This window comes from Esox lucius, chromosome 16, assembly GCF_011004845.1.
Source record: "Esox lucius isolate fEsoLuc1 chromosome 16, fEsoLuc1.pri, whole genome shotgun sequence".
Taxonomy (NCBI): Eukaryota; Metazoa; Chordata; class Actinopteri; order Esociformes; family Esocidae; genus Esox; species Esox lucius.
In genome coordinates, this window is record NC_047584.1 from 13,528,956 (window position 1) to 13,549,464 (window position 20,509).

Below are 20,509 nucleotides of genomic sequence, written 5' to 3' on the forward strand. Positions count from 1 at the left end.
TGGATAAAACAGCCACTGTTCAGGCTCTGTATCTGAAGGAAAAATTAAAACCACAGAGCATTCGACAGAAGTTACAGATAATGTAATACAAATGGATATATTAGAACAAGCGTACACTGGGAATATCCCAGTGACTACTATAGATTAATTTCAATTTTCAGAAAGTAGAAGCTGCATCTCACCATCCAGGCAATTTCAACAAAATACGGCTTTGCATTAAAACTCAAACAAGGACCCAGCTGTGATATGGGACAATGCTTTTCAGTCAGATGAGATCAAGACAGAGGTTTTTGGCCAAAGTTCTAAGTGTGGAGTGGCTGAAGAACAAAAACTTCAATATTCTACTATAGCGCATTTTCAATCCTATTGGGAATCTCTGTCCCTATTTGAAAATGGTGGACCACAAGCATCGACCAACCAAATGGACAACCTGGAGCCAATCTACCTACAAGAATGGACTAAAGTTCCCCCCACACTGTGCAAAGCTGGTACGTATACACCAAAATGCTTAAAGCTGTCAATGCAGCAAAAGCTGGCTCTACCAAATATTCATGTGTTGGGGTTGAATAGTTAAGCAAGTATCATGTTTCATTTTTATTTTTCACAAAAATATTTCACTTTTTTTTTTTTTTTTTGGTCTGTGGTCTGAATAAGTTTGCCAGGCACTGTGTGTGTGTGTGTGTATGTCCATAATTGTCTGATATCACTTAAACATAAATATACATAGAACAATAATATATAACATAATAGTCCAATATACTATATGAGTGTTGTAATGGAAAAATCACGCTGAAGTGATATCAAACCTGTTGGCTTCTGTCCACTTTTGATCCATGAACAGAATCAGAAAACGTACAAGTCGGGAGAATCTTTATTTGCATTATTCCAAAATGTTTGATCTTCCATAGTTCTTACATGTTCTCCATTCATTATAAAGTTAACACAGTCTTTTATGCCAGGACACATAGGAGACGGTCAGTGGTCATAGCCAACCATTACACAGTCTATTATCCTCCAATAAGATAAATAAGGTTTATCCTACAAAATACCCTTGTATGGTATGTATGGACAGGATGTGTGGGGCCCATCAGTAACGGGCATCATGTCCTATCTATTGTCCGTTGTTCAGTGATAGTCAGTACTGTGTTGTATTTTAATGCCTATAATCTTTCAAACCAAATGAACCCTGGAGCTGGTTTCAGTAGATTTGATTTGTACATGTTACGTCCATTTATAAAGGTGTTTTGTCATGCACCTTGTCTTCAAGGTTGTAGAAAGCACGAGATAAAGCAATTGTGTAATTTTACCAACAAAAAAGTAAAATTGTCTGGAGAGGCTACACTTATAAAGAAACTGTGTGCTCATTTCTGGCGCGTTACAGAAAGCTCATCCTCCATAGACTTTTATTTAATCAGCTAGTATCTGCTGCCCCCTGCTGGGTTGACAATTCCAAAGTCCAGGCAGCACAGACTCATCAGAAGTGAATCCTTAACTGAGGACAGTTATGTGCAGACAAATTATTTTAAACACCTTCTATAGCCCTTTTCATTAAAAATAAAACCATCAAACACTTTAAAAAGATAATAAAATAAGCACATTAAAATAAATCACTGTATATGAAAAGCCTAGATTGGACTACAAAACATGTCTAGAGTACATTTCTGATCTTTTAAGCCTGAAACAGATGGAGCTGGTCAAGACAGGCGTCAGGTTGTCAGGTGTCAGTCAGGAAACACAGGTCACTCTATTCCAAGTGTCTCAATTGTACCTTGCTGTCTGACCGCAAGTTCTCCGGGAAAGTTGCCTTAATCTTGTGTGAGAGAAACTACCTGAACCAAACTTTTTGAGTTGTCATCCACTGCACTCCACCAAATCGGTTAGAAGGATAGCATTTAAACAACCCCAAAATAGGGTGGGGGATTACAATCAAAACACACCAGCTAGGATGACGGTGCTGACCCTCCATCAAGGTCCTGCATGACTCCAAGGCTACAAAGTATGCTCCCTGACCCCTCCCACACCACCCCCCACTCTCCCAAAAATAATCTTCAGGCAGGCAGAGGGCAGACTGTCAGTTTCTTTCCCGTTCTGTGGCCCTTAGCAACTCGCTATCTATCTTGCAAAGACTAATAAGACTATTCTTAACCCATCAAGCACCTCCAAACTCTGAACTAAACAGCTGCAATATTATCTCCCTGAATGCAGATACACTTTGCTAATGAAAAGATTTTGTGTATTCTCTCCCTATATGTTTTCAAACACTAGCATTGGCAATATAACAAGAAGTGTACGTTCATTTAAATGACAAGAAATCTAACCTTACGTGATGGATAGATATTTGTTTTCAGAATGGGCAGCATGTTGAACTCCAGACCGCCCCACGTTAGGCCAAGACAAAATTGGGACTGGAGCAAACGAAGTATGTGTCACGACTGAGACCAGAACAATGCAGGTCAAATATAACATCATGATTTCAATACTCTCAGATTGATAAAGAAACTAGCTCAGAATGATAAAGAGAGCTGTCAGGGACATCAACTAGATTGCTCAACACCAACATAAAAAAAGGCTAAAATCATACTAATCTTCAGACAAAGCAGTTTAGCGGTATCAAAGGACATGCAGACGCTTAAAACTGTATAATGGATCAAAATACATATAGTACTACATCATACCATGCTTGAAAACAAACAGTTTAAGAAGATAGTGAATTAGATATCTGGCAACAGAAGTGCCATTTCTGCAACATACAAATCCCCTAAAATGACCCAAACAAATACTGGAGCGAGTAGCAGACCAAAAAAGATAGTGAAATTAGCTCACATTAGTAGTACTAGCTGACAAACTAACTACAGTGCATAGAACACACTGGAAAGTGAGTAACATCAATGCTACCATTTCTGTTTGCAAAGGGGGTGGAGGGGGGGGGGGTGACTCAATTATTTACAATGTTTGAGCAGGATAAAACTTTATTCTTTAACAAAACTTTTCCTCCGTGAGAAAGAGGTTTCACATTGTCAGATATGTGTCCTACATAAATATACATAGTGTTTACATAATCTGTAATACCATCAGAATATTTACAATCAGACACATCGCTCTACACTCAAACTGTTCACAGTCATAATTTACATTAAGATGACATATCTCTACAATTGTTTGTGTGTGTGTTTTAGAAAAAGCTAACAGCATATTATTGTAGAACGCTAGGGTTTGCGGCAGCCCATGCAAAGCTAAGCAGTGAAAAGGGCTAGTATTGCTATAATTTAATTTAATTAATTATCAGTAGAAGGCATCGCTATTGTTGCACATGTTCAAACTAGTGAAACGGGCTTTGAGTTAGTGTGTGTGCATTCCTCCCATGTGTTTCTATCTCTCCCTGGGTCAGTCCTAGTATTACCAATACAATGCACAGGCCAATTAAGTCAACAGGCATTGCTGCCAATTACAACACTACACAAATAAATGATTTCCATTATATATATATATATATATAATAACATCAGTCAATTTATCACATCTACAGTATATTCACCTTACAATACTCAGTTGTATGAGACTCAGATGTACGACATCATACACTGGCATGAGTATAAAGAGTTTCAAATTCAACAGAAAATGACAATTAAATCTTTTAGATTATCTTTATATTCAAGCAATGAGGCAGTTAGTGTTAGTGTGAATGTATACTGCCCTTACAAGCAGTGAACACGGACAATTTAATGTAATTTAAATGTAAGATCAGGGATGATTCAAGTACAGTATTGTAACATAATTAGATCACAATACAAAATATACAATTTATTTAACTACCCACTGAGCTGAGAATACTAGTGCACCATTGATAAAGGTTCAACTAAAAAAAAGTTAATAAATAATTCATATAAAGAACTTTATTGTATGCAAAAAATAAAATAAAATTGAAATTATTATTTGTTTACTAATATAATATATAGAAAGTGATTTTTCTTTTAACCTTTCAGTACCTCACTTTATAACAGCACTAAGCCTTTTCTAAAATGTTTTATGAGTTGAAGAATCTTTCAACATTCTTTCATATTGGTTCTTCTAAAACTAGCTTGAAGTGTGGAGACTGGGATGAACAAGGCAAAATGTTAATTAGGATGTGTGCTTGGAGTTCTCTCGCTGTAAAATCCCCCTAGCCGCCAAGTTGTCAGCCTTCTGGAGAATGCCTAACAGTTTTTGCCTAAATATCCTGGTACTGGTGAAAGTTAATTACGATGTTGACCCCGAGAACCGTGGACGCAAAAAAGCGTCAAGTCCATAAGCACAGGTGAAGGCTCTGGAAAGATTCTGGAGGAATGGTCTATGATCCCTCAAAATCTGTTACAAATTATAAAACATTTCAGCAAAACACTCAGTGCCATTATTCTGAGGTAGGTGAGGTATTAAAAGATATTGAAAACATAGGTGTACATTCTGTAATTTGACCCTTTTTTGAGTACCTTTTAATTACTTTAAACAAAATTATATTAGTATAGAATAACATCATTTCCAAACTTTGGGAATTTGCAGACTATATACAACAGCTCAGTATTTGTATAATATTTATACTTATTTGTAGTAAATTCAACTGTCAATGTAATGGTATAATTACTTTCTTACCCACTGTATGTCTGGGGCTCTTATACTATTCAATGTCTAACATGTGCTTTTCTTCTTCCAAGACTTGAGGTGATTGCCCTCTTTGTGGAGGAAGGGATGATACAAATGAATGTGCTGTTGGTGATCTGAGAAGATTTGCTTTGAACACATCACACTGTGAAATCTTGAAATAGACATGTAAAGAAAACTGCTATTTCAGAATGTTTCCAGTGTTTTAACTCAAGCCTGAGCAGAACCTACAGTGTAAAAACGCACATTAGGACTTAAATGGAATCTAATAGTAATCTAGAATTTGGAGAAGAACAAACACTAAAACAATTAATCTGTCAAGTCTATTTATATTGGTTCAGTACAGCTAGAAGCCTATCACTAAAGAGTGTATTGAACATGTATACACATTTCATGTTCTGTATTTACAGTAATTTACGTACAGTATACACGAAACATGCTCGCATTACTACTATCAGGGTTAAGCAAAGGAAACCAGTAAAATAAAGGACATCGCCCTTAATGATCATTCAATATGCTGCGACGCTGTTCTCTGATAGTGAACAATGGCCTCACACCATATTGAGGGTCTGTGTTGATTCCTGTTCATCAGGACAGGCAGATTAAATGGGGATCTGTGTATTCATTTTGCTCAAACTTGAATGTATCCCCACATGAAGTATAGTATTTGTGAAACATGGCACGTAATCATCTATTATCTACAGCATGACAATTCACACTTTGTTAATACGATTCATTAATACGATGTTGTAATACAGTGTTCTACAAACGCTACCTGAACCAGTCACTTTTGTCTCACGTGAAAAAGAATTGCTCTCTTTCTTTGTCTTACTATATAATGATAAAGATAAATATATACCATTATAAATAGAAACAACGTATGCCAAATAAATGAGCTGGCTGTTAATGTCTTAGTTCAGAGCTCTGAGCATTGATGGCATAGACTGAAACATGACTAGATAATTAAGTCCATGACTAGATAATTAAGGACATTGAAGAGGGATGAAGTCATTATTATGACAGGATTCGACACTGCTGTTTAGAACAAAACAGTACGGGTGAGCACATCTGTTATTACTGTAGCTACCTGACCTTTCTCCAGTAGCTCACAGCGGAATGGGGATTTTGCTCCCTTATGGATGAGCAACTCCATGTGCTTAGTGAGGTCGGGAGGGTGCGTGGCTGTGCCGTGACTGACGCGTGTGCTTTGTTTTCAGACCTTAGGTGTGACACTGTAATGTCATAGTTTCACTGATGCCGACAGTTTGCTTTTCGCCCTGAGCCCCGAAAGTCAACGTTAACTTTTAACTACTCTGTCCTTTGCTCCAGGTCAAGGTCTGATATTCTGTGCTTTGCATGTGTGTAGTTCTCTTCTTTTTTTCTTTTTTTTACCACAGCTCTACAGACAACCCTTCCAGATACCGGCCAGTTAAGGACCTCTCTATTGCTCTTTCTCTTTCCTATCTGTAGCCAGAGAAGGTCTGACTGGATGTCCAGTCCCAGAGGGATACATATATGTGTGATTTATTTCTGTGCTCTGTAATGTCAAAAGAAGGGAGATAAAGAACTGGCAGAGAGCACATTCATTTACAGCATGGGACTCAAGCTGTGTGACCTGCGCACAGATGTAGCTCCAGTTCCTATGAGTCTGTCTATACTGCAGTATGTAGCTGCTAATCGTAGATAGCAATGGAGACTCACGCAGAACTAGAGTTCAGTCATAACAGACCGGGGCAGGATATAGAAGCAGTGTTCCACTCTACCCCGCTCGTTGCCAGCAGCGGGCCTGAGTATAATTTATTTAGGTTCTAACAACACAAATGGATTGAAATGATTGAGAACGTCACAAACCATTATGTGTTAGGTCCTGGTAGGAAAAACGTACTAAAGAGGGTTGGCGTGGAAAATGTGGTATTTGACTAAAGATCCCACTAGGTTGGGTCAATATGAAAGTGATCATTTTGTACCTTCAAAATGCCTGGACTTCCAGATCGCTTAGCAACTGTAAGATGTTCAAAAAGACATGCGCCCCCTGGACCAGCTGTTAACACCAACCTGTTCCTATACATTTTCTCCCCCTTTTCCATTCCCTACTTGCTTTCCCCATGGCTCTGAGTAGCAGTAATAATGGACAGAATGTGCCAGAAGGTAAGGAGAAATTGTCGGAGGGGATGGCTAGGGGAAAAATCTTGATTAAGGGGTAGCTGTACAGACTGACAACATCTAAATGTCTTGTTGTTTTGCCCTTCCTTCTGTCTCTCCAGACAAGTGTGTGAAAATATGTCCTCTGTACATGCACGTGTGTGTGTGTGTGTGTGAGTGAGAGAGAGAGAGAGCGAGAGAGAGAGAGGGAAGAGGCGTAGGGGAGGGCTGGATGTTTGACCCTGGTGCTGGGAGCATCCCAATCTTCTGGTGGTTAACTCACTCAAAGCGCTCATAGTTCCTGGTTTGTTTCACCCGGGGTACCATGTCCAGTAGCAGTCTGGAGACACAGGAGAAGAGAGACATGCATTGTGTCACACAAGACCTGACAAAATGTGACATATGGTAAAACACAAAGACAATTTAGAATTACTTTTCATGAGCTGCAAGCCTTAATCATCAAGATTGAAAAGAAAAAGGCTTGACATTTTTCACTTTATGTGTAATGAATCTAGAATATATTGTGTTTTTGATTTGAATTAGGGGGAAAAAAAGAACTTTTTCACGATATGTAATTTTTTTTAGAAGCACCTGTCCTTTATCATCTTAAAGTTTCAACTACCTGCACCCAAGTTTGAAAGTGAGTAGATTTGATGACATGGGGCACACATTGGCACATACATAAACATTTTCTTTGAAATCATTCTAAATAGTCAATCCACAAGATTTAAATGTTTTGAGATGCCCCTGTTATAATGGCTTTATTTTCCTGTGCAAAATGGGTGTTACTCTGCAAGTGTCCACACTATATGTGTTCCTACAGATGGACAATGGTGATAAGGTCTGTGTGTGAGTGTGCATAATGTGGCCATTGGACATGAGTCTACTGTATGGGAGTGGCTTTGTAGTGAGGAATTTAGGAGATGGACAGGCATAATATGCAGGATAGACTTGCACCAGCATCCTCTGGGTGGCAGCACCAACCTTGAGAACATGAGGTAAAGCCAACAAACTTGATTGTCTGAGAGAGGAGGCCAGTATCCACTTTGTTTTGTGTTGTTTTTTTTTTGTAGGAATGCCAATTTGTGCTACTTGGCCTAAATACAAGGTTGGCCTAAATACCACTGACAACGAGTGGAACCAAAACAGTAAGCTGGTTTGTTTTTGTAACCAATAGCTGTGTGAAGCAAACGCTTTACTCGTCTGATAAATCTGTTTGTCCTTAACACTCAATTTAGCCTTTAAACAACAGATAATAGAAGACGTGGCGTCAGAAATGATTCAACTAACTTATTTGGGATACGGTCTTTATTTTCAATTAGTAAAAAGCATATGACAGGATTAACCCAGTACCCAGGGTTTCTGCAGGGCACTGAAAAATTAACTCAACACCATTGTGTGTTCAGTTATTTTGAGGGGACAGCAAATTTACACTGTTATAGAAGCTGTACACTCACTACTTTACATTGTAGCAAAGTGTCATTTCTTCAGTGTTGTCACATGAAAAGATATAATCAAATATTTTCCAACATGTGAGGAGCGTACACACTTTTGTGAGAAACTGTAACTGAAACATCTACAAACATGCAATATGACAATTCTTGTTATAAAAAGGTTTTAATTTGTTTTAGAGAAACCTACATGAGGATGCAGACATTTTAGCAGACACTTGTTCCCGCTAATGGAGAACGAAAGCTGTAACACCAACCACGCATCTTTGTTCCAGAATCTCTGTCAGAGTCTTCTGTCACTTATTGTGTAACGGCTGGATTATCTCAAGGACAAGTGCCTACGTCAGCTGCAACAATGCTCTGTCTTGTGCGTGCGCGAGTAGGTGCGTCTTACTTGATCCCATAGGCGAGGATGACAAGTCCGATGATGACTCCGATGGATCCATCCAGGTACCAGATGTCTGGGTGGTGTCTGAACACCTCAGCACTGATGAGGATGGAGAAACCCATGATGCCTCCCACCATGGAGTTAAACGCTACAGAGAAAAATCACACCCGAGGAGGGAAGACAGGTTGACTAGACAAATGAAAGCTTTAAGAAATATGTAACTGTACGTGCAATGGCCTCAATAACCATTGGGTCCGTAGTCATTGTTCTTTCTAATTTTGACTCTATAATCCAACATGTCTGGATTGAATGTCAGACGATTACTAAGTGGTTTTAACGTATAGATTCTCTGCTTTTATTACAAGACGTTAGGGTACTGCACTTTCACCGTTCAGAGAGCAAATTAATTTAGGACACCATAGTAATTGGGACAGGTTTGTATACGGTCCAACTGAAGCAGTAATGTTCAGTCCCTTGGTCGCGTATCCTTCAAATGTAATTACTCCCTGGCCACACCAGAAGCTGTGACTTTTCTATGGTGACGAGTTGTCGGGCTTATACTGCAGCCTTCTTCAGTTGTTTGTTTTCAGGAATTTTTGCCTTAAGTCTCATCTTCATCTAATGAAAGAACATTACAGTATTTGGCCCTGAGAAACTCTACGGCAGTATGTTTGGTGTCATTGTCTGTGTGTGCCATCTAATGAGTTTAGGGGCATTGGCTTGTACTAGCAGATAATAATTTTTCTGTACACTTCTGAATTCATTCTGCTGCTGACGTCAGAAGTTATGTCATCATCAAAGACTGTGAACCAGTGACAGCCATTTATGCCCAAGCCATAACACCCCCTCCACAATATTTCACAGATGAGGTGGTGTGCTGAAGATCTTACACCGTTTTTGTCCTCTACACTTTCCTCTTGCCGTTCTTTTATATGTTCATCACTGTGCCGTTTCAAAATAACTATTCCCAGAAATCAGCAGGCTATAATAGGTACTTATTTGAAAACGTTTTTTTTGTCAAACTAAACTTGAAGGGTTGCCTCTGTACTTTTGCTGGTGAAAACTTGAGCAGAGGGTTGTGGCTATGGCCTGGTGCTGATCCACACCCACCTCGAGGACCTCTGTTTATAATGTGTGTGGACAACTATTATGGTGTTTTTCTTCATTATGATGAGCATTCTTCAGTCATCCACAGTTGAGGTCTTTGACGTTGCTGAGCTAAACAGCGCTTTCCTTTTCTAAAATGATGTTCCAAACTGTTATTTTTTACTATGTTTCTCTTTGGTCTTAATGTTGACACACACCAATAGCAGACTCCAAAGACAAACACAAAGCCCAGAAATAAGACTAGACATTGGCAGCTCTCTTTTGCCCGAACAAATGATGTGACAGAACACATCCAATTAATCTTTTTTTTCTGCCAATGCAAAAAAGAAACAAAAAAGAAACAAATATATACACAAATACCAACAAACATAGGACAGTATTATAACTTAAACACATTGAAATTGGATTTAAATTCCCCAAAACTATATGCAGGGCATTTTCTAAGCACGTGCATGCAGTCGACCTGACTGCCAAACAATTCTGACTCCTGGAGTTTTCTTCTTACCCCATCGAATATTATAAAAAACAAAGCTACAGTTAAATATCTGTCATCCAGAGCCAGTCATCACTACACCTCTGATTATTAAAATGCCTATGGTAACAGTGCAGAAAAAGTTTCAGTCCGGAAAATCTCTTAATCATAAACCCACATCTAAGAGGTTTATCATGTGCTCCTATGCGGCGGCCGCCTTCCTGTATGTGTCCGGTGGGAAATAGGTACAGAGTCTGTGCACAAAACAGCAACGTCAGCCGTATTGGATTGCTGCTTTGTGTGCTGGAGAGGGATGCAGGGAGGGGAATGGAAATGTGTGTGCACGTGCGTGCGTGTACATGACTCAGTATTTCCCAGCCTACCGTCAGTGATGAGAGCTCGGCTGGTCAACACTCTTCCCAGCAGGAACTTGAGCACAGCCAGGACGACACACATAATCCCACTGACAATGGACACGCTGAAGAGGAAGTCATCCTGAGAGGGAAGAGAATGGACAAAAAACGCCAGTGAGCATACAGCCAGTGAAAGGGTTACACAGTGCTCGTCCTCAGCACCGCTGGCATTAATATTGCATAGCAAGGCTTGCAGGCATGACTAAGTGCCCCTCCTCACCACAAGGTTGATGCGTTTGAAGACTGTTGATAAAACGTTGCTTTGCCCGAACCCTTGATGCCTCTGCTATCCAGTATGTGAAGCACAGCAGTGACTGACAGCATACAGTGGTATAGAGTAGACCAAGATTGCACTGATACAATAAGGTTTATGTCACAGGTCATGCTACTGATGATGGGAGGGACAATCGCACGGACACATTTTTCCCATTTGGTATCAATATATATGATATACTGTGTACTGTCTATCAGGAGGATTTCAGCCTGAGCGTCAGAGCTTCCTTAACAGGGCTGCTGTTTTCTGCACCGTTCAACCATCTGTTAAATGTTGAGAAGTAAAAATGAAGTGTCACCTTTTTAATATCCAAAACTTCCAGAACAGTCTCTTGTCGGGGAAAAGGGGCAGGGCATGGAGCCTCCTAATCTAAATGGCAGGAACACTGCGTTGCATACATCTTTATTATCTGTAAGGTTCTATAGCCTGGATCATGTTAAATCCTTGTTGTGTTGGAGCGCTCTCTTTCACTCCCCACATCAGAAGCCTTTAGCAAGTCAATCTGCGGTCTGGCATCAATAGTGAACAATGAAACGGTTTGTTCCTCCATCTAATGTGGAGATATCTTTCCTTTACGTGTCTAGACTGAAACACATTACGTCTGCCTGGCTGTTTTGAGAGGGAAATAGAAAGGAGGGGAGAGACTGAGAGACCAAATGAAGGTGTTTTTCCCTTCATTTAGTCTTTCAGCCTTTTTGCCGGTTCAAATTAAAGGTCCCCACCCACACAGCAACTGGGTAACCAATCCCGCTTCTTAGTTTTTGAGACTCCATACTCATTGGCAACTATGAATAAATGGTAGCGTGGACAAGACAAGACATCCAGACACACAACCATCTGACCGTTACCTGTCAGGCTGATGGATCGTCACACTGTGTAGCATGATGGAGACCCCTAGTACATGTGTGTTTGTTGGGGACCCCAGGAGCAGGGTTGACTTGGCGTAGAAAACATGGGCCAAAATGACACTGTTTAAAAGGACAGTCAAGCTAATTGAGTCTTGAGACCAATCAGGACCGAACGTTGAATGTGTCAATGCATATTAAACTTGCTCCCCTCCCACTCAGAGGGAGAATCATAAAAAAATGGAAGAAGGATGGAGTACATTTAGATTACTGACAGAGAAAGGGACAGATGGGGAGAAATCTTCAGAAAGAGCCAGCATGAGCATGTTTGTGAGCGTGCGTGAAGAGAGGTCTTTTTGAGTCAGTTCAATCACTAAATCTGTCATTGTGTATAAAATAATTAATAGACATTATTACATTTTGTAAAGCTGCCGAAGCTATGCCCTTATAGCTGTGACTGTCATGGACTTTATGATGACAAATGTCTCTGGTCACTAGTAACGTATACATTTTAGCATGTAATGGATTAAGGTCAAAGTAAAATAAATGTTCAATGGACCACGTAAGCGGAGCCGGCCAAGAAGAGCGAATGTATTTTACTGCCATGCCGTGGATCGGGGTTCAAGCCTCTCCACAGTGAAAACAAATGATGCATTATGCAACACTTTGTTGGCTACAACCTTCAGTAGCTACGTTATAGTAAGGCCAAAATAAAACGGTTTACGTTTAAATTGTGACTATTTCTGGTGGATTTTCGAAGTACGCATCTGTGCATGCTTTTGGGGTCAGTTATCGTCACCTTATATTGATAGTTACTATATCAATGTCATGAAAGAAAAATGAACGTCGTTGTGCCATGAAATGAAATAGCTTGGCAGTGTCAAGATCATCTTCAGTCTCGCTAGCAATTGCTCAATTCTTATGACAATTCCAAGTAGTAATTTAGTAGTTAATAGTAAGCTTATTACTGGCTAATAAGCTGTTAAAACGGCCAGTGGGAAAAGCCATACAGTTCATAGATGCTATTTGTGGTGGAGCTAAACTTATTAAAAAACGTAATAAGTTCAAACAAACTTTCCTCATGTGTAGAGTCCATGTTACTGTAGAGTCCATAATACTGTAGAACCCAAGTTACAGTAAAGTCCATAATACTGTAGTGCCCTCGTATCAAAGAATCCATGTTACTCTAGTGTCCATGTTAGTGTACAGCCCATGTTACAGTAGAGTACATTTTACTTTAGTGCCCATGTTACTGTAGAGTCCATGTTACAGTTGTGAACATGTTATAGTAGAAACCATGTTACAGTAAAATCCATTTTACTGTAGTGCCCATTTCAAAGTATAGCCCATGTCACTCTAGCGACCATGTTACTGAAGAGCCCATATTACCGTAGAGCCCATGTTACTGTAGAGTCCATGTTGCAGTTCAGCCCATATTACTGTAAAGTCCATGCTGTAGAGTGAATATTACAGTAGTACCAATGTCACTGCTGAGTCCATGTTATTGTACAGCCCATGTTACCGTAAAGACCATGTTATAAAACAGTCCATTTTACTGTACTGCCCATGTTACTCTAGAGTCTATGTTACTGAGTCCATGTTACATACCAACTGGAGATGAGGCTTACAAAGTAACACTCAACAACCAGTGATGAGGCTCACAAAGTAACACACCCAAACCGCAAAAAAAGGCACACAAAGTAACACACACCAACCTGAGATGAGGCTCACAAAGTAACAACCCAACCAGAAATAAGTCTCACAAATTAACACACCCCAACTGGTTATGAGAAACACAAAGTAACACACACCAACCTGAGAAGAGGCTCACAAATTAACACACACCAACCGGAGATGAGGTTCAGAAAGCAACACAACCCAACCGGCTTATAAAGCCCAAGCCACAGAGGCCCTCCTCCACTAAACTAAACAACCAGCAGCTAGTTAAAATGGAGCAGAAGATTCTGAGGCCTCATTAACATTTAAGAGGCTGAAGTGAAAACAGCAGAGGTACGCATTTGACAGGTTTACCGGCAAGAGAGAGAGAGGAACAGAAATAAGAGAGAACCAAAATATTGTAGATATTTTTAGATAGCGCTTGCATGTGCTAATGGGCCCTCCCCGGACCCAGCTATCCTCGTGAGCACTCACTGCCTTGATTAACATGCCAGAGCTGCTGGTTCAAACGAATCTTCTTGTCTGCCTTCACCCACAGTCACTCCTATCCCAATCCATCACTCCTCAGCTCTCTCTGCTTTTATCTCTTCCTTTCATTCACTCTCTCCAACTCTTTCTCTCTCTCTCCCTCGCCCTCGAATTTCACTCTACCCTAATTCCCTCTCACTATTTCTCTTCACCCACTCTCTCGACTTCCCCAATTTCACCCTCTCCATCTCTGTCCAGACAACACAACGCAGGGCTCGACTCTGGGCGGGGCAGTCCCGTGGGTCCACAGCTTTCAGCGTTGGTAATGCGCTGCTAATTGGTCGTTTTCAAACCAGTAGGTACACAGTGCAGAGCAGATGTTGACTCTCTGTTGCCATGGAGCTCACTTAAAAGAATCAACGGCCATTCTGCTCCACTGATTGCAGGTGTTGCTTCCAAATGAGATAAATCAGTTATTGAGGGACGGAGAGAGATATTTTTTATTTACCTTCAAACCAAAATCCGAATGGTCATACCCTAATAGGATATGTGCAACTTTTTCAGACCAAGTCTGAAAATGTGCCATTTCCACTGAGAGACAGAGGAACAGGCAGATATTTCTTTGATGCCACAAGCATAAACTGAAGCTATAAAAAGACAAGATATAAAAAATGTTGAAGACGATTCAAAAAGCTCACTGGGTGTTTGTGTCTGTGAGTTGTAGTTGTGGTTGTGGGTGTGTTTGTACGGGTGTCTCACCACTTCAGGAAGCAGCTTGGTGGCCAGGTCATGGATGGCTTTTCCCAGAATGCACAGGGAAGAAAGTATGAAGACCACCCCAAGGACCACACACGCTCTGTTGACAGACACAAACATAGTACCATTGTACGTACCACGGTATAACTCATTCACACATCTTTAGGTATATAATATTTCAGCAATGTAGGATTATCCACAGCAAAACATTTACTAAAACACATTTTTAACAAATCACAAATGCATTTTTTTTTTGCTTTCTACAGTGGGGAGAACAAGTATTTGATACACAGCCGATTTTGCAGGTTTTCCTACTTACAAAGCATGTAGAGGTCTGTAATTTTTTTTAAACAAAAATCCAGAAAATCACATTGTATGATTTTTAAATAATTAATTGGCATTTTATTGCATGACATAAGTATTTGATCACCTACCAACCAGTAAGAATTCCGGCTCTCACAGACCTGTTAGTTTTTCTTTAAGAAGCCCTCCTGTTCTCCACTCATTACTTGTATTAACTGCACCTGTTGGAACTCGTTACCTGTATAAAAGACACCCGTCCACACACTCAATCAAAAAGACTCCAACCTCTCCACAATGGCCAAGACCAGAGAGCTGTGTTAGGACATAAGGGATAAAATTGTAGACCTGCACAAGGCTGGGATGGGCTACAGGACAATAGGCAAGCAGCTTGGTTAGAAGGCAACAACTGTTGGTGCAATTATTAGAAAATGGAAGAGGTTCAAGATGATGCTCAATCTCCCTTGGTCTGGGGCTCCATGCAAGATCTCACCTCGTGGGGCATCAATGATCATGAGGAAGGTGAGGGATCAGCCCAGAACTATACGGCAGGACCTGGTCAATGAGAGCTGGGACCACAGTCTCAAAGAAAACCATTAGTAACACACTACGCCGTCATGGATGAAAATCCTGCAGCGCACGCAAGGTCCCCCTGCTCAAGCCAGTGCATCTCCAGGCCCATCTGAAGTTTGCCAATGACCATCTGGATGATCCAGAGGAGAATGGGAGAAGGTCATGTGCTCTGATGAGACAAAAATAGAGCTTTTTGGTCTAAACTCCACTCGCCGTGTTTGGAGGAAGAAGAAGGATGAGTACAACCCCAAGAACACCATCCCAACTGTGAAGCATGGAGGTGGAAACATCATTCTTTGGGGATGCTTTTCTGCAAAGGGGACAGGACGACTGCACTGTATTGAGGGGAGGATGGATGGGGCCATGTATCACGAGATCTTGGCCAACAACCTCCTTCTCTCAGTAACAGCATTGAAGATGGGTCGTGGCTAGGTCTTCCAGCATAACAACGACCCGAAACACACAGCCAGGGCAACTAAGGAGTGGCTCCGCAAGAAGCATCTCAAGGTCCTGGAGTGGCCTAGCCAGTCTCCAGACCTGAACCCAATAGAAAATCTTTGGAGGGAGCTGAAAGTACGTATTGCCCAGCAAGAGCCCTGAAACCTGAAGGATCTGGAGAAGGTCTGTATGGAGGAGTGGGCCAAAATCCCTGCTGCAGTCTGTGAAAATCTGGTCAAGAACTACAGGAAACGTATGATCTCTGTAATTGCAAACAAAGGTTTCTGTACCAAATATTAAGTTCTGCTTTTCTGATGTATCAAATACTTAAGTCATACAATAAAATGCAAATGAATTACTTAAAAATCATACAATCATACAATGTGATTTTCTGGATTTTTGTTTGAGATTCTGTCACTCACAGTTGAAAAGTACCTATGATAAAAATTACAGACTTCTACATGCTTTGTAAGTAGGAAAACCTGCAAAATCGGCAGTGTTTTATATACTTGTTCTCCCCACTGTATAGTACACTACAATAACTGTATTGGCTCTCCAGTGACACTGAACTATTTGAAAGTGCTATTTTAACAAACATTTAAGGCATACAAAAGGCATTCCATGTTTTGAGCAAGTAGCAGTGGGATGCCAGAACAAGACTGTCAACACAAGATGCGAACTAGGATTAACCCCTGTAACACTGTGGACAATATACTTTAACCATGTACTTTTGTAATCCATGTGTAAATGCTCTACAGACTAGATAACGTTTCAACTACCTAGGAAATATATTATTTAACCTTATCCCAACCCTAACCCTAATTATAACCCTAAAGTTAACCCTTACCCTAATCCCCTAACCCTAACACTTATTATAACCCTAAAGTTAACCCTTACCCTAACCATAACCCCCTAACCCTAACACTTATTATAACCCTAAAGTTAACCCTTACCCTAACCATAACCCCCTAACCCTAACACTTATTATAACCCTAAAGTTAACCCTTACCCCAACCCTCTAACCCAAACCCTAATTTTGACCCTATAGTTAACACTTACCCTAAACGGAACCTTAATGTTGACCCTTACCTTAAACCATAATCTAACTTTAATGTTAACCCCTTTTCCCAAACCTCATTCTAATCTTAACCATAAAATTAAAAACAGGTTTCTTATCAACCAAATATTTGTTGACAGTCTGTTGATAGCAAGACTACTTGTAGTTACTCATGGACACTGGGACTCTCAGATGTTCATGTGCAGAAGACTGCACTGACATAAGACTAATTAATACCAAACGAGGTTTTAGTCAAATAGACCAGTAGGCTTCTGTGGAGAAATGTTGTCATGCTGGTGTCCAAGGAACCTTCAAACTGGGAACACTCTGCCACCATACTAAATGCTTAATTAGATTAAAGTTAATTGTATGGCTGTTATACTCACATGTACTCCCTATGGGCGGAATGGACAGCCGCAGCGTTGCTATAGCGCCACAGCACGATGATTGAAGATAACACGTCCAACGTGGCATCGAACTGGTAAGACAGGCAACCTGGCATTAGTTCTCCAGTGGTGATCCATCCAAAAGTAAATATGCACTGTACATATTAAGGGTAAGCTTAGGTGGGCTACTATTTGTGGGATGAAAAAGAAAGCTTTAATACTAAACCTTTAATCTACTAAAACCATATTGAAATTATGGTAGAAATTACAATTAATAACATATAATACTGTATAATACATCATTTATAATACTGTAGGTCTTTAAATCTTGGATATCTGACAATCACCTAAATAAAAGATGAGATAAATCAGGAAGAATGGACAATTCCCCAAATATGGCCAGATAACCAAAGATGACCCTGCCTCCCATTCATTTTTAGTCATTTTTGAGCATGTTGAGAACAGACTAATATCTCTGGCAGCATGAACACAACTGTAAGAAACAGGCTTTAAAAGGTGTCGAATTTCCGGAAATGGTGTCGTGGCAGGGGACTCTGAAATGTTCTTTCCCAGGGCCAAACAAATTCAGCCACGCTTATGGAACAACGATGTCACTGATCCCTCCCACCACCTAACAAACACATCTATCCCCTGTGGTGCCATCTACATCCTCTACTGCTTCCTCAGCTCAGCTATCTGTAGACACACATATAGCCAGTAGGCTTCCCCTGACAAGCTATAGCTACCAAGACAATTGGGATATGAATAATAAGGGGGGAAAACACACACATAAACAGTAACGTTACTTTCTATGAAAACATAGACGGCATCAACCGCCTGAAATGCCATCTAAAGCTTCTCGCATCGGTGGGGATGCTACCACACAGGATTCTGATGCGTTCTCGAGCCTCCACGGCTGTTACCATGGAGACAATGGCAGATAAAATGCGTCTGATCCCAGCCAGCGTTAATAAATGAACGCCATGACTTTATCACTAATTAATAAGTATAAATGGAACTCACAGCAAATCCAAAGGCTGAGGCACTGTGTCTCATGAATGAAACAGCTAGAGGGGAGAGAGAGAAAAGACATAACTGCCTGAGGACCAAAGACAAAGGATGATAACAGCTAAATGAATTACAAAAAGTACCCATGTAGATATACACATTCTCATATTGTGTAAGATTTGTTTACATATTTCTTTCACTCAGATTTGGGAGAAAGATCAAAACACTGACAACGTATATAATTATAATTCTCAGCACACCTAAAAGAAAACCATGGAATGGATCAGAATTATTAAGTACCTAGGAGCATGCAGTACTAATTTCTGAGCTAAAGTTGTACAAATTTGAAGAGCTATAACTTAGCACAGGGAAGGCTTGGAATGCATAGGGTGTCTGTGAACACATTCAATGTATTCACTTTGAACATTTACATTTGGAGTGACTGACAGTTGACAGTGAATACATTTTCACAAATTTCTGTACATATTATGGTTTCACATTTCTTTTCAATACTAGTCTGTTAGAGGTGAGAATGTAATGAAATACTTATCCATGAAAGAATCTTAGGCAAAATTATCATTTGACTGAGTCTCATGGGGCGGTCATTAATTTTCATAACAAGCGCAGAATTCTGGCCCATATTTGTCGCCAGACTTTTATATTACATCTGTCATTGGGAGGCTGGGGTCTTTTAAGCTTCCTATGTGATGGGTTCATTTTCAGGCTGATGACAGTCCCACGGGTCGCCCCGATCGCTAGGCGGATCACCATGGAAACGGGCAATCTGAGGGAGAGCCGAGCCGGAGGAGACGGTGTTTGTGTCGAACTGCGGTTTGATTCACTTCATCTTTGAACCCCCTCTCAGCGGTGGTCATAAGGGGTCCACTCCGGTCCGGGTCTTGAAAGGCTTTAAAAAAAAAAGGGGGGTCTGTGGCGTCGGGTGCCATGGTAACAGGCAGAACCACAACGCGCGAGGGTACAGTGTCCTGGCAGACTGGATCTACTTAAAACCAATTGCACCAACTAGTATTTCTCTCTCAGTCATTGCTGCTGGCAAACAAGGAAAACCAGCCAATAGACACCTGCAGGGCAGTCTGACAGGCTAAGAGCCCAGTGAACGGGAGGAACAGACAGACCCGTCCCCAGGGACAGCTGGTCTGCTAGCTATGGCACTCCGGCAGAACCAGGAGGAGTGGATCTGCTGGCTGTCCTGTCATCAACCAGTCCTCTAAGGGAGCCCCACGGTGTGTTCACTACCTAGGCCGTCTGGAGCTAAGCCAACCAGCCTGCCAACCAGCCTCCCCTCCCTTCCCAAATAGCATCCTATTCCCTATAAAGTGCAATATGAGCCCTGGACAAATGTTGGGGCTTGGGGAATAGGGTGGCATTTTGGACCAGGATGATGGTCTGACCGGCAAGCACAGCGACCATGCTAGCAGACTGAACCAGGGATGTTGTCACATAACTAAAGACACTACAGAACACCGAACAAGACAAAGAGTATAGCAGAGCCCAGAATAAGACAACCAGGATAGCAGATTAATACAGACAGAGTATAGCAGAGCCCAGAATAAAACGAGCAGGCTAGCATATTACTGCAGAACAGAGAACCAGACAGGCAGTATAACTGATTACTAGAGAACCCTGAACTAGACAAGCAGGGTAGCAGATTACCAAAGATATGCCACAGAGATCATTAGCTTGGCCATTGCCTAGCATATAACAATGGCACTTGCATCTTTATTCCAGTATAACATTAACCCATGGATTTCTCTACACACTTTGTAGTAATGAGGAGGGGCAAGCAGGACACTGTGAGAGGAGAGGCTTCCATTCTGGTGAAACGGGTCAGAACCATGGTAAGCTTGAACATGTGACTGTCTACATTCCAGAGCTATGACCACTGGCGAGTGGGGGGGAGGGGGGGGTCTACTGATGGAGGATGGGGCGGAAAAGTATTCAAGCCCAGCCTTTGATCCAACAAAGAGTTGAAGAAACATCCCTCAGTATTTACAGCAGGTAAGACTGTGGAGGAGGCAAGAAAACATCTTGCTTGCCAGCCTCATGACAACATGCTTCCGTTTTGTGGGTCTTACTGTCAATGATTGGTTTATCAAGC

The 20,509-nt window shown here is 41.0% G+C and overlaps 1 protein-coding gene across 1 annotated transcript in view; it reads right to left on the reverse strand.

The window, feature by feature from the left end:
* Nucleotides 1-2,951: 2,951 nt before the first annotated feature.
* The window catches only part of tmem163a (transmembrane protein 163a), a 52,131-nt gene continuing 34,573 nt past the window's right edge, over nt 2,952-20,509 (reverse strand). The window contains exons 3-8 of the mRNA XM_010897580.4: nt 18,406-18,449; nt 17,383-17,474; nt 14,632-14,728; nt 10,579-10,690; nt 8,623-8,764; nt 2,952-7,117 (exon numbers count right to left, since the gene is read on the reverse strand). Coding sequence (XP_010895882.1) covers nt 7,057-7,117; nt 8,623-8,764; nt 10,579-10,690; nt 14,632-14,728; nt 17,383-17,474; nt 18,406-18,449 — 548 coding nt within the window. The 3' untranslated portion in view covers nt 2,952-7,056. The remainder of the gene's footprint in view (nt 7,118-8,622; nt 8,765-10,578; nt 10,691-14,631; nt 14,729-17,382; nt 17,475-18,405; nt 18,450-20,509) is intronic.